At 35.8% G+C, this 24,281-nt stretch overlaps 1 protein-coding gene across 3 annotated transcripts in view; it reads left to right on the forward strand.

The window, feature by feature from the left end:
* Window positions 1-31: 31 nt before the first annotated feature.
* Window positions 32-24,281, forward strand: part of ndrg3a (ndrg family member 3a) — a 30,343-nt gene continuing 6,093 nt past the window's right edge. For 2 of the 3 annotated variants that reach the window (XM_043252376.1, XM_043252377.1), the window contains exons 1-7: window positions 32-178; window positions 12,105-12,174; window positions 14,815-14,847; window positions 22,559-22,664; window positions 22,749-22,869; window positions 23,167-23,229; window positions 23,450-23,510. In XM_043252376.1, coding sequence (XP_043108311.1) covers window positions 12,118-12,174; window positions 14,815-14,847; window positions 22,559-22,664; window positions 22,749-22,869; window positions 23,167-23,229; window positions 23,450-23,510 — 441 coding nt within the window. In that variant the 5' untranslated portion in view covers window positions 32-178; window positions 12,105-12,117. Of the gene's footprint in view, window positions 179-12,104; window positions 12,175-14,814; window positions 14,848-18,446; window positions 18,759-22,558; window positions 22,665-22,748; window positions 22,870-23,166; window positions 23,230-23,449; window positions 23,511-24,281 lie in introns of those variants that run through there. The other variant, XM_043252379.1, reaches the window with a different exon arrangement.

A 24,281-nucleotide genomic window follows, 5' to 3' on the forward strand; every position in this document is an offset into this window, starting at 1 on the left:
GTAATGTGGGTAGCCCATAAGACCCCGCCCACCGAGTGACATCAAAACACGGCTGGCGGAGAGAGACTGCGAGCAGAGAAACGTGCGGACGACGAGCCCTTCCAGCTGCCTCCGTTCACTTCAACATCTTTGTGGAGGATTTTCCTTAGTCACATTCCGATATTGTACATCAAGGCTGGTGAGTCGAAAACCTCATTTTAGAACGAAACTATCACGATGTGTTCCGGGAATATGAATAAATCCGACGGGAATTATGTGGCATAATTTAGAATGATAGTGTTGGTTATCATCTCCACGGCGACTAACGTAATTCCGTTTAAAATGGCTCCATGTTTGTAAACTGCCGGAATCCACAATAACGTCGATTTCCAGCGCAACAGCCGCTGAATTAGACACGCGCGTTTTTTTTAATATTTATTATAGATCGTTTTTTCGTTATCTCGCACATCCTGCAACGAGGGTTGTTGAATCCCGTCGCCAAAAATAGAAACTTTGTACGTTATATGTGATGTTTTCAATTCAGCGCATTTTTAGTCCGTTCGTCGCTGCAGATGTTTCATAGTTTTCATAGATGGTTCTTCTCATGTAGATAAAGAGGGCCAGCTGCATCCTACATGCAGTCTCTTCAGTGTGATTTGTCTTTGCTATATATACTGTCTACAATATATATAGCAATTGAAATCAAATGTTGCTGTTGTGGTTTATTTGAATTTGCGTCTTTTCGTTAAATTATTTACGTCGGTCTAACTTTGATTTGTGACCTCATCAAGTCCTTTTTCTTCTTTGTATCCCTTATGTACGCATTTCCCAATAGATTAGCGCTTCAAATGCGACTCCTGTATATCAAAGACGTACTGCAAAGTGACGGATTTTTGGGGTAACAGTTAGTTTCGATCGTATATGACACAACTTCCGGCATGACACAAATGACATTGTCCTCGGTCACCTGCTCATGGGAAGGTCGCAGTGCTGAGGATCTGAACTCCATGTGCTCGCAGGTGTGCGGTTTAGCACACTCAGACAGTGTGGTAGTTCACTACACACTGTTGACACAACAAACAGACAGCACTAACCTGTTGTTATCATCAACACAGGGCTCCAAAGAGACCCCTTCAGTGAAATCTGTTTGTCGTACATACATCTGACATAGTGTTTGTTATTACAAAACAGTCAAAGCTTTAACAGATCTTTTGGAGATCAGCCTGTTTATTGCGATAGAAATCCAATGAAACTTTCTTCCTCGTATCGCCCTGGTACACAAACGGGTATTTCACATGGGACGTTTTGTATTTTGTTAATGTAATTAATGATGGGACAGTGCATTTAGACATCTGTAAATGCATATGGATGTCCTGTTTACCAGTTTTTTGTTTCCTATGGAAAGTTAATGAGTGAGTTATGACCTTTCTTGTTCATTACCACCCACAAATAATCAATGAATCACACAGGAAATGTAATTTGTGTAAATCAGAATGCTTCTTATTTTGATTACGTTTTATTTGAATTACTCTTTAAAAACCCTCTGTTTTCGTTTTCCTTCTTTTCATGAATGTGCTATTCGTGTGTTTTCTGTTGTTGAAACTGAGTTTACATTTTAACTACAGAGAAGTATATTTTTATATGCTAAAGACAGAGTCGGTGTGTTCCAGTGAGTAGATAGAAAGATAGATGTCAGGGAATCCTGAGTCTCCTGGGAGCAGCAAGCTTTTAATTAAGCTATGCTTCGGTTCAATTGAGTGTGTTCACAATCTCAGTAACCCTTTTTATCAGAACCGTGGACTAGCACGTGGGCAAATGAGTAAAGCCCATAGTGCTTTGCAGAGATAACGGAAGACACTTCGTCTCAATCCCACCATTCTAAATATGTCATGCATTTTCTTTGAAGAATTTGGAAGATTCTTTATGTAGCACTATGCTATACAAGACTCATACAGCTTTAGAAGTACTGGTATATAGTGCATTGTTGCCCTTTAATGGTCTCTTTTGTCCTTTTTGGGGTTGTGATCACTGAAAACGATGAGCCGGGAAAAGGTTTTTAATTTTAAGAGAATGTAACATTGAAACATCTCAAAAAGAAACTAGGGAGTAATGTCCTTCTTCAGTCCTTATAGCATCTTCTGTAAAGCACCAGGTGCAGGTGGAGCAATATCACAGGTGTCAGGCTGTTGGTTGTGTGATGTGGACAGATTCCAAGCTGCTCCTCCAGACCGTCTCTCACTGCATGTGCAAGACCAGAGGGACAGTCTGTAGTCCTTAATGAGCTATCTGAGTGCAGATTTTCATACCAGGCAATGTTTTAATGTTCTTCTATCAATGTTCTTCAATATCATCAGAATACCTCATGATGAAGAATACTGTTTCCATATAAAATGGTATTGGAAGTCTAAGGTTGTTTGTAAAGAAACTTATGCTTTTACGTAGCTATGATGCATTAAGTTGCTCAAAAGTGACAGTAACGACATGTGTAATGTTTTAAAAAGATTTCCATTACAAATAAATGTTGTCCTATTCATCATTGAATGCCGGAGGGGGAAAAGAGTAATGGTTTCCACAACAATATTAAGTGAGTAATATCTACTGAACGTTCAGCTTTGACTTTGACAGTACTTTTAAGTGTTAATAATTTGTGACTTTTTTATGTTTACATTTTTACTGCATTTTTCTGTCACAAACATTAAATAATCCCCAAATATTTGAATAGTAGAGTAAATACAGCAGTAATCCAAGGTCTTTTAATCTTTGTTACTAAATGATACGGTTTTTATTTTATAAGATTAGGGGTTGGCTAGTCACTTAACCTTACAGACTGGAGTGTTTACTGAAAAACAGGTTGGTTGTTTGCATAGTGTGATTGCTGCATAGTGAATGGCGTATTTGATGTTCTGGAGCATTTCTTCCCTTGAGTGTCCACCCTTAAGTGCAGTCTATAGTGAAGAGAGAACGGAGGCTCAGAAACAAACGTCTGATTTGTTTAGTGATTCAGTAGATCTGTTCTAGTGCGCTGCTGGCTCCCTGCTTTAACCTTTATTATAGTCCAAAACACTGTGGAACTGGATTCGGGATAAGATGCCTGTTGTTTGCATGACCGTCTGAAGATTTGTGAGTTCCCTGTGACCTTAATTTGTAGATTCTGCTGTTGCTACGTGGAGCGCTTGCTTTTTTTCTTTTTCAGATGTGCACGCTGTTAATCAGCTCAAACCCATCTAATATATGACCTACAAAGGCGAATCATCCCTGTGTAGGATCTCAGAGCTCTCTTAATCAATTTCACCAATTCGATGTTTTACTTATTAGCATTAAAGGTCATTCGTTGTGGCCTGTCGCACGGATCGTGTGGGTTTCATGTGGTTGTCCTGGACCGTGGCCAGCCCACTAAAACCTGTGTCTTTGGTTTTGTGCCATGTTTTTTCTGTCTCCTACTGTTTCCTCCTCCCATTTTCACCTTGACAGCTGTGCTTCTGCCTGATGGCTCAATATCAGGCCAGCCTGCTGAGATGTCTCGGTCACTTCCATCAAAATGATCATCAGATTTCACACTGACCTAGCACTTTTTCAGATCACGGGATAGAGGCTTTTGTTTTATTTGCTCAGTGTGTCTTCATGCAGTTCTTGAATTTAAATCCTGAGCAGTAGTTTGCACTGGATCCCTAAGGAGTCAGGCCTCTTAAAATCAAAACATATAACAGTCTTTTGTAAGCACAACAGTACTAGTTCTTCTTTTTCAACTGTTTTTTTTTACATCAACAGGAATGTTAAGTTTTAGTGTCTCTTTAGCTTTTTTACCCAAAAATTCCTAATATTATTAAATAATAATCAGTACTACCATTAAAAGCAAAAAAAGAATACATTATTGTTTTTTTTTTTTTTAGCAAGAATGCATTAAAAGGGATATGCATTTTTACAAATTTATTTTATAACATTATAACATATCTGTGGTGTGCTCATAATCATCTTTTTGTCATCAGTTCGTATAAATGGACATTCACTACCCAGAATTTAGCCTTCTGATTTGAACAGTGTTTGTCTGCTGTGAGACGTCAGTGTAGACACCACTGTTGTGATTGGTTAACATCTTTGCATATAAAATGAGCATTGCATGAAACACCCTCTAAAGCATGTCTGTACATGAGCCCCTACATAGTACTCTAATCACAGGTCATGATGCTCATGAAAAGCATTTTTCATATTCTATTCTAGTTTATTTTATATATTTGTTTTATTTTCATATTCTTTATTGTGTACTTTAACTAACAGCAGTACTGCTTATGTGATTGGTGGACAGACATGAGTTGTTCAGAACATTACATACGACGAATAAGCACCCCAAACATAAACAGTGTATATTATCTAAACACGATTCCCCTCAACTACCAACCTTCAAATTAATATCTAACTGCCACTTTTCATGGCCTACTTCTTTGTCTTCTTGAATGTCCTGTTCCACCCTGAAATCTGAACGATGGATAAATTTAAGGTAGAATTAAAGAGTCGTACAATGCTGTTCAGATGAAAATCTAACTGAGCACATTCTCCAGCCCTGCTTGAAGACATGTGTGATTTTCCTTTAGACTGTGCTAAAGCAGGTTCTCTTAAATACAATTAGCTCAGGCTTCACAAGCCACACGTTTAGATTTTATTTATGGCTCTGTGAGCTGTTCCAGAAGGTCATTTACCCAGCTCACATCTTGTCCGGACAGGTGGGAAATTTATTTTCTGTCATTTCTCAAACCAGAGTAATTGTTGACATCTAATGCAGCCCATGTTTTGCTTTGTGCATCTTTGGGGGATCTGGCAATCTTACGAGGATTACTGTGATAAATTATTGATGATTTCCTTTATGAAAGTAGGTAAATTAATATATAGACATCTATTTTACATCTGGATTAAAAATTAAGCAACCATCTGCTTGTTGGAAGACTTTAGTTTCACGCTGTAATGTAACCTATTTTAAATCCTCATGCTTTCAGGACACAAACAGGGGCCACAGTTTCCAAGAATTCAATCACGTCTCTTCAAAGCTCTGTAAATATCTGCAGCATCGAGCCAGCCCTGTTATGTGATATATCTGTGAACTCAAAAACAAACAAGATACAGCTGTATTCTGTTATTCGTTTTTGATTCCATATATGATGTTCTCTGTAACACTTCATAAATAATAGTTCATATAATAACTACACATGATCAATCAATAGTAAATACTCAATTCATCCTTTATGAACCATTGTTCCAACATTAATATGCATTAGTAAGCAGTTTACAAGTGCAGCTATAAATGCCTTGTTCTTGAGCATATATATAATGTTTAATAATTGTATTTTCATACTTTATTAATGATCAATTTATAATTTCTAAATTATGATGTTATTTACAAACCAGTTATTTAGGAGATGTCAGTGTTTCATAAGAACATTTATAAAGTCTAAGTAAATTATTTTATAGGTACATTAATAAATTGCATAATTTATAAACATGATAATAGTTTCATAGGAAGAATTTGTAGTGTATAGTTTCATATTATTTTGCATCTTGAAATGATTAGCTCTGTATTCCCCTTTGTTGTGTCTAATTATAATTTTTCTGTTAGGAAGATAACTGAGCCTTTTAATCTCCTTTGTACTAGATATGCTTATAAATCAAGAACAAGGCATTTATAGCTGTTTTTAAACTGCTTACTAATGACTATTAATGTTGGAATAATGCTTTATAACGGATGAACTGTCTATTTACTAATGCTTACGTACTGATTCATAGTGTATTTATCATGAAGTGTTACCATGTTCTCTAATAAACATAACTAAAACATTCTATCTTCTACTAAGGTAGGCTTACATACTGCCTACAAAACTCATATACTGTAAGAATAGGCATGATAACCTTATAAAAAATACTTTTTTTAATAGTATAGTTTGCGTTAAATTAGGCAAACAGTGTATATAACATCATTTGTAATGTTTTTTTAATATTTTGCATATTTGATTGTGCATGCTTGTTTCCTTTTACCTTAATGATACTTTTGACATTACCAAATTTTAAAACAAATATCCATTTTTCATTATTGTAATGCATTTTCAATAGCAGTTCACTGCTTTAAGATAGGATGGCTTGTTTTCAACTGTGACGTTTATACTGAGGCTCACTAAAAGCTCCTGTGTGAAAAGTGTATAGAAGATGTCCTTAACTGACACTGCCAACAAATGCTTTAAATCAATACAATGAGTGGTTTCCTGTTCTAATAAGGCTAAATACTGGAATAATGCACTCCTTTCAAAACATTCTGGTGAACTCTAAAGAAGAGTTTTACTATAGCCTGCATTAAATGGGTACATGAAATGAAAGACGTTTGATTGTGTATGCATGCGTAACATTTATAGAAAAGGCAGACAGGTGCCATCATATACCCTTATATGTATGCAAGTCTTCACTTCTTCAGAAATGACAGCAAGGAAGTGATTTAATGTATAAAGCAAAAGCCGAAATATGATGGATGCGATGCTGGGAGTCTGTGACAGTCTGCGTCAGCTTGCAGGGTGTCCCTCAGCCCTTAGTGTATGAAAAGAGAGAGTCAGAAGTCCTTTTTTGGCAGAGCGTCTAGTGAATTGGCTGCACTCTGCCACAACAAGAGCTTTTGGAGTGTACGTGTCTCCCTATCACGTACACAGCTGCTTATAAGGGGTTTCCCTTAATTCAGTTAGTGTTAGAGGGAGCCACAATGGTGGAGACCTAAGCACAAGTACAGCTTGACGACATTACCTCTTAAACATTTTACCATTGCTTTATGTAATATTTCACAATATTTTTTGATCTAGCAGGCAGCATATGCTGTAAGTAGTGCATTAGTGTTTCATTTGGAGTGTTTGATTTGTCGTATAGGTTGTGTCCTTCAGCTTCCCACTTTTCCAGTGAAAGGGGAGGAGATTGAGGGAACATGATTGGGCTGGTTTAAATTCAACACATGGAAGTGCTCTGTGCTGACGTCTGAGTATCAGAATGACCTTTCACGTAAAAAAGAGATTGAATAGTAACCAATCTATGAAGCATGTGCTGTTGATGTTCCTGAATGATTTGAGATCTTTTACCATCAGCAGGTACCTTAAAATCAGTAGAAATGAAACGGATATGCTCTTTATTATGAATTAAATTTAATAAAAAAAAAACAAAACGTAGCATTTTTTTAAAGCATGCCGCATTGGTAATCCTTATTCATAAGGATGCTGTATCTGCCTTTCTTACTTGGTCTGAATCCCCTTGTAATTCTTTTTCCAAATCACCAGGTTTACAGCGTATGGAGTAATCTGGAGCTAAACACGTCACACTGCCTTTAACAGAATTATGCTGCTGTGGTAAAGATTAAAGCTAGCAAGAGCTCAATATAGCAGTGCACTGATGAGCTGGAATAATGTGGAAATTTTGGGTTATTTAATTTTGGGCTGTTGCCTTAAACAATTACAAATCATTCACACAAAATTTTTGCTCTTTAGAAAACTAGTCACCTGCACTGTGAACACACACTCATTTTTGTTTAGTTTTATTATGGACTGCTGCACTGGAAAAACATTTTGAGTGTTAGTATATCAGTCTTCTTTTATATAGTAAAAAAATACCTTTATAATGAAATAAATATACTTTAAGGATTATTTAAACAACTTGATTGTCTCCTGTACGTTTTTGTTACTATATAGGGGGGAAAAAGTTAAATAAGAAAACATACTTTGTGAAGTTAAATAAATTTAAGGAAAAATCTATATATTTTCCAATGGGTTAAGAAAACACACAATTAAAAGTATGTAAGTATTTTTATTATTAATTTATTTATTTGGTGATATATTTTTAAGGATCATTCATTTATTAATTAAAGATATTTAGGTAAATTTTAAAAACATTTTTTTTTGTGTGTGTAAATATTTTGGCTCTCCAGAATGTTAGATGTTCCGGTTGACAAATGATTCACCAGAGTTTATTTAAATGAGTTGTATGACGCCAACTGGACAGAGCTTAACCTATGCAGAGGCGAGGGCACAGACCATCTGTCCACATCTGTGGACACTCCTTACTGTTGACTCATGAGCTGTTTATTGCTTCAAGGTGAAAAAGAGAGTGTGAGCGAGAGAGAGAGAGAGAGAGAGAGAGAGAGAGATGGATGGACAGACAAGAGTAGGAGTGCTTTGTGATGACCATCGATCTTGCAGCAGTGTTTGCTGACAGCATTTGTGCCAGCTCCTCTTGTTATTTCACTTAGCATTTATTTGCAGGTGTGTGTGTGTGTGTGTGTGTGTAAGAAGTTATTAAATGTGTGGGGGCAAAATTTCTAGACATCCTCCAAGGAATAGTCACAAATAACCAACATGTGAAGACATCTGTAAAAAGAAAAATGTGGAATTTCATATATTTAAAAATATCTATAATATTTCAGGGCAAGAAAATATATTTTGCATTTAATATTTAATAATATTAGTAAAATCAAATAAACAAATAATTAAAATTGAACTTTAAAATAAAAAAGTAATGATTAATCTTATATTCCAGGTTATATGCTATCAACATGAAATACAGATTGCTCATGCTTTATTGCACGTTTTTAGTCTTAACATGCACTGATAAATCATTAAAATTATTAGGTTTGCTATACAATATCAAACTTGAACATTTTTCACATTTTTTTCTGATTATATAACACAGAAATAACAAGTTGTTGAAAAATGCCATTATTTTTATTTGCTTTGCGCAAAAAGTATTCTCATAGCTTTGTAAAATTACTATTGAACAACTGATGTCACATTAACCGTTTTAACAATCTCTGTGTTGACTTTTTAAGCATTAACCAAAAATATCTTAATTTGTGTGCCACGTTCACGGAGAAACACATCTGAATTATTTTAAAGGGATAGTTCACCCAACAAATTACAATTCTGTCATTATTTACTCTCATGTTGTTCCAAACCTGTGTCCTCTTTTAAGAATGAACAGAGATGTTTGGGAAAGCCCCTCAAGGGTATACAAGGTTTTGTGTGTGGGCTGAAGTATCCTGGAGGGCCTCCTTATCCATATGTGACTGATTAACAGGGTATAGGTAGCGTGACTAGTGAACATGCTTCCAGCAATATTATAGTAAAACGGTTTAATGAAAATTGAAATACAGATGATTACTCTTAGCTTGTCAGGGCTAAAAGATTATTTTTTGTAGACTATTAAGCTGAGCGGCTGATTTAGCAGTGCTCTGTTTGACTCCTAGCTCTCATTTGATCTGGGGGGGTGTTTTCGCAGCTGGGTAGATACACATTTGCACGGACAAATATGAGGCAGGAACCCTGGGAAGTGTTTTTACATGAGTCACATTTCTTCGGACGGCATAGTTATGCAATACGCATGGGAAGATGGTGAATCAGGATTTTCGCTCTGGGTTTTACTTACAGTAGATTTTGCTTCATACTCAGAAAAGCCCTAACGTGATGTGAGGAATGAAGTAAATGAAGATCCGTGGTGTCTGAGAGTCTCAGCTAATGCCTCGGTCTGCTGTTCTGAGTCTTCATTACTCCTTCCCATCCCTTCGGGAGCCCTCTCTGAAAATAAACATCAGCCCTTTGTCTCTATGGCAACAGTTTTACACTTCACTGAATGCTCAACTAGAGTGGGTGAAAACTGAAGATGACATTGATTGCAGTCGATAGTCTTGATGAGGAAGTTTATCTGGGTTATTGAAGCAAGACATTTGAAATCTTGACATTGTTCTAATATGTGTATGAATCTGCTTGATAATTCTAGCCGCAGTCTTACTGGATTACAATCAGATGCCATGATTGCCAGTTTGGCCTTTGCCCTTGGCCCAGATTTATGGACCGTGTGCGGAAGTGGAGAGCAATATGGCAAATCTTTACAGACACACTGAGCATTTGTTGTTTTCTTTTTGCATTACTCCTTGTTTAAATATTATTTAATGCCCTTCATCCGGATTTGCTGCTGGGATTTTGAAGATTTCTACCCCTAAGCTTTCACTTCTTAATTTGCGCTAGTAGATTTCTTGCTTTTTACATAAGAAGTTTGTTTTCATGCTGCTCTGGTATTTCATTGATGAAAGGCACTGGCCTTTTGGAATAGGGGGCAGATTCTTTACAAATTTGAACTAATTTGCTCATTTTTGTATGTGCAGCTTTTTATGAACATGTTTTATTTGAAAACATACATTTTTATACTTTTAAAAGCTCATTTGTCACACCAAAGATCAAATTGAAACGTCATACTAAAAACAAAAAGGTGTTTGAAATTGTTCACAGATTCGAAAATAAAAATATCATCGAATGAGTAAAAAATTATTGATTTTAATTCATTCTAATTTCTATAGTGCAGTATTGTTATTAAATCCCAAATGGATAATTCTGGCCTGTTTTCAAGTAACAAATGAAACATGGAAGTGCCCACTGTATCCAGAAAATTCGAATAAGCTTTGTTACTTTGTCACTAACACAGAGAAGTGGCTATAATAATGTATAATAATATAATAATAATAACTCTAGAGAGAAAAACTGTGCTAAACATGCACCATTATTAATATTATTTCAAATCTTTACTGTTCTTCAATGTTTAAATAATAATAATAATCTGTTTAAATAAATCAGTCAAGTTTTTACGACAGACAGCATTTAAATGTTCATGTTTTAAAAAAACAAATGGGAGTAGAAATAGAATTATGTAATTGTAATTTTATTATAAAAACTATTGTAAATAAACCACTTAATTTTAACCTTGCGTATCATAGTAATTTAGTGCAAAGTTCCTCATATATATTTTACATTAGATTTTTGGAGAAGATTTGACATGTACTGTACCTTTATATATCTAGAATAATCAAGAGTAAATGCAACTAAATCGAAATTGAGTCCGAATTAAATTGTCAAAACCCACCCATAGTATACATACACTTCTATTCGGAAATGTTCAGTGATCTGCAATGTTTTGCTTGATCTCAAATTTTAACGTGACAGTAAAGACGTTTATAAGGTTTATACTTAAAATGTTGTTGTTTGTCAAAGAATATAATGTATCACACTTTTCACAATATTAAGCCATTTTCTACAAAAATCTATTACTGAATATTACTTTTAAAAATGAAAACTGCATGTCATGTCAGGTCTTGCTAATCTGATGGTATGCCCTATGTATCAGTCACGTTTGGTCCTGTCCCGAGGTCAGGAAGGTCAGGATGATTGTGACAGTAGACAGATGAGGCGAGTGGAAGTGGTTTAAGCCACATCAGCATGTCTTTCCACTTTACAACATGAGCTCAGCAGATCTCTACAGGAACCTCATTCATACCATTTCTGTAGCATTTATGTCAGTGTTTTATCCTATTTGTCTGTATGCCGAAAATGTGATCATAGAACGTATTTCTGTTGGTCTCACTACGGATAAACATTGAAAAATATCACAGAGTAGTGCTTCTCTTGCTTAGGCACTTATTAGCTGTCTGTGCAAATAATCATTCCTGTCTCAGTCCTTGTAATGAAAACAGGAAACGATTTATGCTGCAAGAATGATAAATGAAAACCAATGCTTTAAATACAATGTGCGTGTTTGCTTATCGTTCGGCCTTGAGAATGTTAATCACAGACCGGAATCATGCAATATTTATATATTAGCTAGCTAGCAGACTTTATCCGTTCATCAAAACATTACTGTTCCCAAGGCAACTAAAAAGAGCCGATTTAATTGTACGGACCTTTCCTTTGGTGCTCAGCTTTTATTGCCGTTTACTGAGTGTGTGTAACTGTAGGCTGTTGTGGGCTGATACCCAATCTCAGGTCTGCCAGGTTAATTAAAAATAAAAAGGGTGACTACACTTACGCTTGATTACAAGTGAGGAAATTGTTAGAACTCTGCTAAGCATTTTGCAAAGCGTGTTTTATTAATAGAAATTCAATATAAGGCCTCTTTATTGACTTTGTGAGATCTGCTGCAAATGTGAAGCGGTGTTAGATTTGTCTGCCAAAGTTGGACTTTATTAGACTAAATTAGATTCTGCTGAAACCGTGGTACACATTGATTTTTATTTATAATAAGAAATAAACATTTGTGAAACACTCACGTCATGATCAATTCTATTTTTTGTGCAGCAAACAGACAGAGATGGATGAGCTTCAAGACGTTCAGCTGACTGAGATCAAGCCTCTGTTGACCTACAAGGTGAGATAAACCAGAAACATCCAGCACATATGCAACACTAGCATACTTATACATGAACAAGTAAGTGAAAGTGAAGTGAAATCTTGGTTAGAGTTGCACGACTTCTACTTGATAATGCCATGTTTTATATCCCCAAGAAGTAAAAAGGTTTTAATATAAATTTTAGAATAATACTACAGTCAATAAACGATGGAAGTTGAAATTTAGTAATCTAGTAATTTAGTAAACTATTAAAAAAGTATATTATTTAAGTACCGAACCAAGTATAATATAAATATCAACCTGAATAAATATATACCTGAATAAATATATAGACAAAATTATTTATTATTTTATTTATTTATTATAAATATTTTTTTAAATATTATTTTTCAGATTTTATGTGCCTTGCCAATATTTGGTGGCAGAGAATAAATACATTTTATTTATCAATCGGTCATTTTTATTTCTATAGCGCTTTTAACAACACAGATTCTTTCAAAGCACTGAACAGTATAAAATAGAAGAATAAATTGATAGGGATGTATAATGACGAGATTGAACAATTTGTTATTAAATGCAGAGACGGTCTCTGTAATCAATTCAACGATAAATGCTAGAAATGAAGTGTCCCCAACAAAGCAAGCCAGAGGCGACAGCGGCAAGGAACCAACACCCCATCCATACAGAATGGAGAAAAAAAATACCTTGGGAGAAACCAATTATTTATCTGTTTAATAATATTATTCATTATTAATAATAATATTTTAGGCAATGATATTTTTAAAAAGCTTACCAATTCTTGACCAAAGAAATAGACTACCAGTAATGGCTAGAAATCATACAGCTATAACATAACTCTATTGCAGTTTTTTGGTTTGTAATTTTCAACCCAATCTTTAAATATTACAAAATCAATTGTTATAACTCTTTTACGTCATAGATATTTAGTATACATGAGCAGAATTAGCAGCCAGACCTTGAGTTGTTGTTGATGTATATGCCAATACATATATGAGTAATAAAAAGTCTATAAACACTACAGAGCTCATCAGGAGTTACTCAGTGATGCTCACGCACATGTCGAATTATACATCTGTGCGACACTCTTACACATGTCTTCTCTCCATGGCTCCTCGTGTTTGAGATCTGTGAGTTTCTGTACCCGAAGTTCCTCTCTATCCCCGTGTCTGTCTTTACTTCATCGAACTGAATAATTCATGTGGGAGTTACTGTAGCAAGAGAAAATGAATGGAGATGGAAAGGAGGTGGACGGGGTGGAATATTAGTGAAATGGTTTTAAGAGAAAGAGGAAAAGTGGAAGAACAAAACTGAAAGGACAGGAGTAGAAAAAGAAAAAGAAAAAGGTTTGATTCTGCACTGTTAAAGATATTTCTGTCTTCTCCAGAGCAATTATTATGCATCCTGCAGCCTCTGTTGGCAGGAATTAGCATCACGGGATCTGCAGGCTTCGTCAGTTTAAAACTTGCCATCCTTCTTTGCCACACAGCATCTATATCAGAAACACTAAAAATAGAGATGTAAATGCTATGCACCCATTAGTGTTGAGCAAGGCCGCCAGTATAATTCACAAGGCGTTTTATGGGTGGCTTCCTTTTCCTTTGAACTAATGAATGGGCTGAAGCTTACAGCAGAGGTTTGCAGACTTGATTTTCAGACAGAGATTTAAAAAATAGCAATAATGTTAAAATGCACCAGATATTACACATTACCGTTCTTTTAAAATAATGGTTGGATAGTTGGATATTATTTTTAGTTTACTTTATTTTTTTATATATATATATTCCTTCTGGTTTCTACATTTAACAGATCACACATAGTGAGCAGAAAAGGGTAGTGTCAATTAAATAGAGTAAGAAAGTATTTGTAATGTTTAATTTTATATTTTTGTTATAATGTTTAGGGAAAGGGTTATTATACTTAACTACAACTAAAACAAGGTAAAATAAACTAACAACTAAACTACAACTAGTTAACTACAACTAAAACCATAAAAAAACATTTTCAAAAACATTAACTGAAATAAAAAATATTTCAGTTAGTTTCCAAGGCAGCATGTCTCATTTTAACTTGAAAAAAACCTAAAAAATACTTAAAATGAAAATGGATTAAAAACTATGCAGATATATATACACTACAAAAAACAAACAAACACAAAAAACTATAATATAATTGCTAAAAATAAAATGCAATATGGTTTGATTGCAGTTGCAGGTGGCTAATTTAATGTTGGGGATTTTTCTTGTATATTGTTTTCTTGTTGTTGTTTTTTCTTGGAATTTGAAAGAGTTATGCAGTTCTTGCACACAGCAGCAGTTTATAATGACATAAAAATCATTCCATTGACTTCATGCACAAATGTTAAGTTTTCTTAAAATAAAAAAAATAACAGCATACAGGTTTGAAATGGCATAAGAACAAGTTAATTATGACATAATTAAAATTTTTGGGTGAAGCATTCCTTTTGATTGAACTGGAGTGACTTCCTGACCTCTCACTCCACCTAGTGGTGTCAGAATAAAGAGCAGTAGAAACTGCGTAGAGAATAATTGATGATTTAAACAAAATGTAACATTGATAAACGTTTTCATGCAAGTCAGTGAGTATAGAATAATCAAATATCATCTCTTTCTCTTACAGAACTCTCAAAACTTCCAAGACTTTGACTGTCAGGTAAGATAAGACTTATGTATATTTCATGAGTGGATGAGATAAAATGAGTTATTCTTAAACGCTCATTAAAGGTGTGCTAAAACAGTCAAGTGGTGTGATATGAGTATTTTAGGTTGTTCAGCCTTCATATTTTAATATCAAAGCTGTTATTTTGGGAAGAACATTATATTTTGATGTTGAAATAAATCTGAATATGAGAATAAGATTTGATGTTACTTGAGTACCTTTATCTCTCCAGGAACTGATTTTGTTTAGTTAATAAATCCATTTAAAAGCAGATAAGTTGATCCTGGTGTTATTACTGTAGATTTAGTGCATCTTCCTGTAAAACATATTATCCATTCTGTTAAGCAATAGATGATAAGATGGTAATTGACATCTTGTGTGTGTGTGTGTACAGACATATATTTTGTTCTCTTTAGCAGCGAGGAAACCGTTCTTTGTGAATTACATCCTCCTTTTTCAGTGCAGGGGTCTCAGATGAGCTAAATATAGCACCTGCAGCTGGTGACGTGATTGTGCTGAGACTCACGCATGACCTGCTTTACATTATAGTGACTTTAGTTTTCCTTACTCAGCAAGCCTCTGCAGGAGCTCACACACATTAAGTGTGAGTCCAGTGATGGGCTGACACCAGACCAGCCAATCCAATCTCACTTTAGCACCGAGTGCTGCAGAACACGTAGGTGAGGTGGATCAGGGTTAAGGTCTGACTGCTCTCTGCTGGTTAACAGAAGTAATGCAGACCATTTCTCAAGCCACCATCACCACCAAAGCAGTGCTTAAAAGCCAGAAGATTCTGTTATCCTTTTAATAGCATAAATGGCTTGCCAGTGCTTATAGTTTTAAAAGTAAAATTATAACAAATCAGCCTGAATGTTTGTTATGGAAAATGCTTCCCAATTCTATCATTTTAGACTTTTGTAATTGTAATTTTTATTACACCTTTTACGTCCAAAATGGTGTTGTAAATTTCAACATTTATATATTTTTTCCTTTTTTGAATAAATCCAATAGTTTCATACTTAACAGATATGCAGTCTAATTATTATATGTTAAATCTGTGATAAATCAAGGAAGGATTGTTTTATTTTTATTATTATTATTATTTTATTTTTATTTTTTTAAGAAATTATTTTTCTAAACAATTCTTCTTTTGGATTTTATATGAATTTTCAAATTTATATGAATGTTTTTTTTGTGCTATTTGTTTGGGTTTATATGTGTGTGTGTGTGTGTGTGTGTGTGTGTGCATACACTGCTTAACAATTTTTTAGCCCACCTGTCATCATAAATAGAGAAAACAAATATTTAGTTAATCTGTCAAAGACTTGTTTTAAAACTAAATATTGTATTGTCGATTATTAGGCAAATAACAAAGAGAAACAACTAAATACTCTTTATTCATACATAACAAAATGTTCCGTTTTTTTTTTTTATTTGATAACAGCTTGCCGTTGTTTTTATGTACCTTTCCACAGTCTCTGTTGTTATTGACTTCCAAGTAATTTCTAGTTGTTCCCAAAGCCATGCTTTTGATCTATCTCTGAACCCATTAAATCCCTGCAAAAATTGTATTTTAGCATTAAAAGTGGCACTGTGACTTAAGAACATTAACCATCACAGAAACACAAATTTTGCATTGGATGGCTGTGTGTGTGTGCCTGTTTTTCCTCAAGCTTTTAGCCAATAGCAATAGCTAAAGCATCTGTGTGAATACTGCAAGTCATCACGACAGGTTCATCATCATTCAGAGACAACTTCATCCTATAGAGGGCATCAGAGGCTCAGAGTAAGCAAAGCCATATCCTTGACTCTATCCAATGCACTCTCTTTAACTAATTAGATAACATTCGAAATATTCTCAAACAGCAACAAGCCACATCCCAGGACAAAAGATTTATTTAGAGCTTGATTTTATCTGTGTTCCCCAGTTCTTAGCGACCTTCTCTCAGTCTAAGGCCATCAAATAGTAAGGTTAAAATGTAACCCAAATTTCTACAATCACATTGACTTCTCTTCCTGATTCTCAAGTTTCTTGGTAGTCAGTCTTGACAGGCCTTCAGGAGCTATGTATGTCCATTTTGCCCTCTGTTGTGTGCATGCTTGCCTGAAGGTCACTCTGCTACCGCACGCTCAGATGGAGAGAGAGACTAACACAATCTGATTTATTACTGAAGCTGCAGGTCCATCAATAAGTTATAAAACCATGTTACTTCTTAACCTTTGGGTACTTTTTGTACCCAATGTACAGCAAGAGCAATTTGTATATTCCGTTCTGTCTGAAGCATTGCATAGTGTAAGTTATCTAAATAACATTTTAGCTGATCGCCTGGTACATAAATACAAAACACTCTACATACCTTTATAAACACAGTGTTGCATTGCAATCCACAATTCTGAGTCTCTTTGCCAGCTCCAGTTGTGTGCTCCTCAGACTGTGTTTGTCTATGGTGGCCCTTGAGGAACGACAAAGAGGCTTATTGGATGAAAAACAATGTTTCAGCCTCATCTACTGATAAATGGAAGCAAGGCAGATCAATAAGCTATCAGAGACCAAGAGCTATAGGGGGACTGAGCAAATGATATCACACTGCACCTCTGCTGGGTCACAGACGTGCAAACTGTTCTTCTGCAACCTTGGTAATTTATTGCAATAGTAGAAAATGAAGAAATAAACATTAGTGTAAATTCAAGGAAAGTGATAGTAGGCTTAGTTTTGGCTCTTAATCTGATTGAAACCTTATTTGACTGGCGTATTGTAAATCTGTGATTTTCAGCTGGTGAGTTGCAGTCTATAAATGTGTCACAGGTGCACATAGATTATATGTATGTTTTAATACAGTCTCCAACACGTGTGCTCACACTTTGCTTAGTTATCTGAACACAGACATTCCTTAGATAGAATTTTTAGTTATAGATGCTGTGAAATAACCCTAACAGAGAACCTATTTACCTTATTGTTTTACTCCTTTTGCAATTTACAATGTCCCCATTAGAACATTAAAGTGACATTTAGCTCACTTTTATGGGGCAAATTTTATTTTGAATAATTACACATTTATTTATACATTTTTATATGTATATTGTTGTTGTTATTCTTAAATCATTTTGAATATTATGTTTGATGTCAAGACCAACTGCATTGTGTTTTGCAACAAATAAATTTATCATTTGGTGTAACTGAACTGAAATATTATTCCAAAACTGGTTCTTGTTGTCTTAATTGTTTGACCCTTATTTTATAAAATCAAACATGTACTAAGGGGAGACCAGTTGAACAACACTATGTCTAAATAGAAAGAATATAATCAATAATCATCATTAATTAAGAGGTTTAGTCCAAATCAATTGATTCACAAAGGTCAAATCTCTGCATCTGTTCTTTTGATGAACCAGGTGACCCCACCCAAAAACAAATAATAAAGTGCAGTGGAGAGCATCATTCCTTCCTCTGCCCCACCCCTCTCATTCCTGCTCCTGCCACCTCCCGCCCACCTGACTCCCTCTCGTCCAATCAGAGCAGGGCTCTTTCAGCGCTGCCGTATGCATGAGCAAGCACTGCCTCCCCGGTGCAAACCGCAGTCACTTCTTTCTCCTCCTTACTCTATCTGCATCTCAACCATCTCTCTCTCTCTCTCTCTCTCTCTCTCTCTGAAAACATACGTCCTCTCTTCATTTATCTCACTCTCCCTTTCTCTCCTCTTCTTTCTCCCCTCCCTTTTGGATCTCTGCCTAGCTACTGCTCTCCCTGTCCGTTCTCCTCCTTCCCTCCTTCAGCCACTCTGTGTTTCTCTCCTGGATCCTCCCATCTCTTCCTGTCTCCTCTCTGAAGCTGTCACTGTCTCGTGTGTGGAAACATGTCAACCGTTCTGGATGTGGAGCAGAATGCATGCACTGGAGATGCAGTGGTGAGTGCGTGTGTGTAAGAGAGACAGCTACAACTGAAAGCCGAGACAGATTTCTGACTCCTGATTTCTGAGTATTTTAGCGTTGATATTCTTGCATGTGCGTGCATGTCATGGTTGATGTGTGAGCCAGTATATGTGATTCTTTTCAATGAGGGATGTGTTTTTGTGCATTATTCATGCGAGTCATGCACCTCTCAGCTTGTTTACCTACCACAGATTAAACCAGTGTGGGACTAAACTGTTAGTTACAAAGATCTTCTGTTCAGGAGCTTAAAATCTACACTAAAATTATAGATTGGTGAACACGAGGAATTGTCAGGCACACATCCCAATAATCATCAAGCGATCTAATAGGTCAAGCAAATCAAGGACATTTGGAGCACTTAAAAACACAAGCGTTACTGCCAGGGTGTGGTAGTGAGTATATACTATGCGTGTTCCTAGTATGGATGTTGTGTATTAGCATCTGTGTGTGTGTAAGAGTGATTTGCCATCAAGTTTGTGCTGTGTAATGGCTCCCAGGCTTGTGGTGTGTGATTGATGCTATTAGCTAGGAAGCAGGAGCGGGGTTGGGGGGCCAAAGGCTGAGACTGTTGGCTTGTATTCATTCATTCACATTGGCTCTGTTTCTCAAGAGAAAGCTGCTTTGATTGCCCTTTTCCCATCTTTGAATGTCTGCACACAAGATGTAACCACATATTCAGGATGTGATGGTCCTAGAAGGAAATTTTTAAGAATCAACCATTTAAAAAATATATATTTGTCCAATAATTATTTGAATATTGGACAAAAGTGGCCCCCTTAAATGTCAGTGGTAGTTATAGCACTGTTGTATGGTTGTAAGAAATATCTTTATCTAAAGCTCAGGCTGGTTTTGGTTTTCACCAAGACTGGTTGATCAGCATATTTTGATTGTGACAAGCAGGCTGTAGATATTGCTGTGATCCCTTTAGTCTGATTTTCTCTTTTGAAGAGCACAGAGAGGAAGATGATGCAAGCGTTTGATATTAGATCAGATTTTACAGCGTTTATGGTTTGCATTGAATACATTTTAGATCAGCTTCTACAGCCGATTGTTGACCTAGTCGGAGACCATGATGACCTATGAATGTTTGTCCCGTTGAATTAGACTACTTTTTTTCAGGCTTATTCCTATTCTGCTCCTCTTTCCAGACTCTCCCACACTTTCTAGACCCACATGCAGAGTGTAAATGTGTGTGTGTCCAGAAGATTGAGAGTGTGTCTGGCAGAGCAAACAGGAGAGACTTTTTTTAAACATTAGATTTCTGACTCTCCCACTCTTCGTCCTTGATCATTCATGTCCTCAAGAGCTGAAAATGTTTGGATTTGTTCCAAAGCAGCCCATTTTAAGTCACGCAACAGTCAAGCATGCCAGATTCAATTTTGAAAAAAATTTCCCTGAACGGAGATGCAAGTATTATATTAAAGAGCTTAAAATAATTTGAGTTTTACTTTCCAATATTGTCATTTTTAGTAAAGAAACATATTTAATGAAGTTTTACTTAGATATGGATTTAATTTGCTGCTGGCTAGTCAGTTGCAGGTGCTAATAAAAGGTGTGGCACTCTCCAGATAACATTTGATTGGACAAAATCTGGATGAGTCATCAGTATTTTTGGTTTAGCTTCCTGTGAGAGAAGGACTGTTCATTTTTCGTGCATGTCTAAATTTTGTCAGTGTTAAATTTGAATGAAATGGATATAGCAGCAGATATTCTCTTCCATATACTTACTAATATATCAGTGAATCATACACATTCTATATTCTTTCAAATTTGCAAACATTAAGAAAGGTGTGGTGTTTAACAGACAAGTCGAGAAGTCTTCTTTTTTTCAATTTATGACTTCTTTATTAAAAATAAATACATATTTTTTTAAAGGAATAAATGTTTGGATTAACTGTTAACAATAATATATATATATAAGACATGAAAGGCCTATATTATCAAAGAATAGTCTTTCGCAATTATGTGACTCTTATTCACACAAAGCGCTTCAGAACAGAGGCTAATTTTTCTAATCTCAGGACTCCTTGTGTGACCCTCTGCTGTGACTCATTCTTATTATTACTAATGCAGAAGAAGCTTTAATGCGCACAATTCTCTCTTACACACAAGTGCTCCCGTACATATCTGTATGTATTTTTGTACACACTCCCAACCATGTGACGTCAGTATATACATCACTGTGCATATACATCACAACATGACACTCCACCCAGAACCACCAAGACAGCAGTTGACTTCCTTCCACGCAAGACCCAAAACAAGTCCTCCCTCTTGACAACAACTCAATCTCCCTTTGTTAATATATAGTGTGAATTAAAAAATGAAACCAATTATAATTTTATGTGAGCAGATATTGATCTGAGAATTTCTGTCCCTGTGCTCTTTCTTTGTGTTATTATTTTTTTCATTAAAGGAATCTCTTCTCTTGTGGCATTATCTCTCTTCTTTCTCAGGCATGTAACTAGATTTAGGCAGATTTATGGCAGGAATATGCATATGCATCTTGCATAGTAAGAACTTAGCATAGTCAGAATTTAGATTCATAGCAATTAGCATTTTTTCTGTATAGATGAGAGGAAGAGATCCCCTGGCAAAATGACTTATCAGTTTGCTTCATTTTTACATTTCAACTAGGGGTGGGCTATTTGAAATAATTTTTTTTATAAAACAGACCGACTCATGCTATAAAAATGGCAGAAAATGCAAATCATTTTAGTTGTTACATGCATCAAAAAATAAAATAAAATAAATATATCAATGAGAAAAAAAAAAAAAAAAGCTAACCTCATTCTCAACCTTTAACCTAAAGTTAAAGCCTCGATTAAATTGTAACTGGTGGCTTAAGACACTTTGATTTCGATTTTTTTGTGTAATATGTCTTGCAGAAAAGCGCTCTGTATCTCTCGTGAGGGCTGCAGTCTGATACAGTTCTGCAAAGTCATACGGTCAGGATGATGGTATTATACCTCTGCAGCCACTCCCTGTGATGATTCCGGACGCATCCGGCTGCTATCCACATCAAAAGCATCGTTGGTTTCATGGGATGTATTTCTGTTCAGAGGTCATCTTGTCTCTGACATTACCATTTTTAAATGTTTGGTGTCTCTCCCTAATTTTTACTGAGCCCAGACTTTTGAATGGTAGTGTAGAGAGTATTTATAGCTGCACTAATTGTGCTGATGGAGTGATGCATTATGGATTTGGATTTCATCCTAAACAGAAAGAGGATGTTCATGACTGGAGTGAAATTAGAGTAAAGAAGTCCATGGGTAATCCTTTTAACATTTATGTATTTTTATATTACAGCATCAGAGCTTCGGATTGACTTACATTAGTCAATAGCATTAGTCTATGCAATGAATCTTAATCATGATGATTTTACTAATCTTTCATTGTTAATTGAATGCTCAGGGATTCTTTATATTAACCGTCCGCTCAAATCAGTGTATAATGCATTGGAAAAACATTTGTAAAGCACATACCTATAATGCAAGAGCACTGATGTGTGGTGGAACTGAATCGTGACTCTGTGCAGCTGCTTGGCCTTCCCTCTAGATCTTTCTATTGATCCCGCAGCCATCTGCGTGAGACGCCTCATGGGAGATATCACTTTCTACATAAATACATGCTTTCTGGAAGCAGCAGCACCAACACTTCACTCATTTAGTAGCCTAGTAAATACTCCAGCATTTCTGGCATCTTGAGGAGGTTTTGCGGTGAGATTTTTTTTTGTATGTATTTTGTGTTTTTAAACTCTTATTCTTTATTCCAGGAGCATGACATTGAGACGCCCCACGGTGTGCTCCATGTGACCATGAGAGGAAGCCCTAAAGGCAACCGTCCTGTCATTCTGACCTACCATGACATCGGCCTCAACCGTATGTGAAAAATGAAATAACAATTTTCAATTTTGTACTTGAGTATGATGGTGATGATGATGATGATGTTTGGTCGCTTTTCAGACAAGTCCTGCTTTAACACACTGTTCAACTTTGAGGACATGATGGAGATCACTCAGCACTTTGCTGTTGTGCATGTGGATGCTCCTGGCCAGCAGGAGGGAGCACCCCCTTTTCCCACAGGGTGAGTGGCAGCCAATGGCAGTATTGTCATTAAACATATTGACTATCATGCTTCTTTTGGATTTTTTGGAATGTAATTACTTTGCCACTGTTAAAAAGTACTACATAGTATAGATGTATAGGTGTGCTATGAATGCACTCAGGATGTACCATAGTCTCTTGTACATGTACCATGTCACTGTCATGTGACCTACTAGCATCCATATCGCTTCACTGTCATTCACAAATCCGCTCTCATGGCCTCATGGGGCAAAATGCTGTGATATATGTATGATGTTTGATATCTGTTGATCTTCAGGTACCAGTACCCCACCATGGATGAGCTGGCAGAGATGTTGCCCTCAGTCCTGACTCAGCTAAAGTGAGTAACAAAATCAAGGCAGTCCATTAGTAATAAATTACACTCCACAGCGCCAGTCATTAAGGTCTGTCTGTGCACCTGCTGCACCTGTAAGACTCAGCCTGGCAGAACTGCACACAATGGCAGTTTGTCATGGATTGAGTAAGTTACTATATTTCTCTGACGAAATGCTGCAGTTGTCGAAAGTGATATAGGATATGGCTTTGTTTCCTGTTTGCAGGGTGAACAGCGTGATTGGCATTGGCGTAGGAGCAGGAGCATACATCTTAACCCGCTTTGCTGTGAGTTCTGATATTTTTTAGCCTTTTACGTTGCATAACTTTAATTTTGTTTTCTTAAACCATTAACTGTGCGTCTCTCTGTCTCTTTCTTTATTATTGGACTGAATCCCCCTAAATTAGCATTCTGTGTGTTTACAGAAAACCAAATTCCCTCCAAAACCTGTCGCCATAACCATAGCAACATTTTGGCACCTCTGTTGTAAACAAGGGACATGGATGCCAACAGTTTAACCCATTTCCCATTAGTTAGTACAAATAATAACTACTTAATGTGACTGCAAAGTTACAGTTTGCAAATTAGGTACCTCTGCAGGGCTCAAAAGGTTTTGTTTTTTTCTGCTGTCTCAGGTCAGTTTTTATTTTTCCTGCAACATTTTCACCATCTCATTACAAATAAATAAATACTACACTAAAATGATTTATAACAAACAGTTAATTAGTTTTAATATAATAGTAACTGAATTCATTGTATTTAAATTAAAATTAATTTGTTGAATTAGTTGAACACTACATGCCATCAAGTTTTTATTCATTTTAGTAATTTTTGTGTAATTGTTGATTTTGTGAAATGTTGAAACATTTCTGTTTTGCTTAATTTGTTTGCTTAATTCTGTTAGTACTTAGTACTTCAAACTTGTATTTCAGTAGGTTACCAATGCAACCTTTATTGAGTAAATTTTTTATTGTATGTTGTTCACCTTTTCACAAAAGTGTGCAGTTATTAACTGTGTGCAGGCCTATATCAGACGGCTATATCGCATATTTTTATAT

This window comes from Puntigrus tetrazona, chromosome 11 (assembly GCF_018831695.1).
Source record: "Puntigrus tetrazona isolate hp1 chromosome 11, ASM1883169v1, whole genome shotgun sequence".
NCBI classification, from domain to species: Eukaryota; Metazoa; Chordata; class Actinopteri; order Cypriniformes; family Cyprinidae; genus Puntigrus; species Puntigrus tetrazona.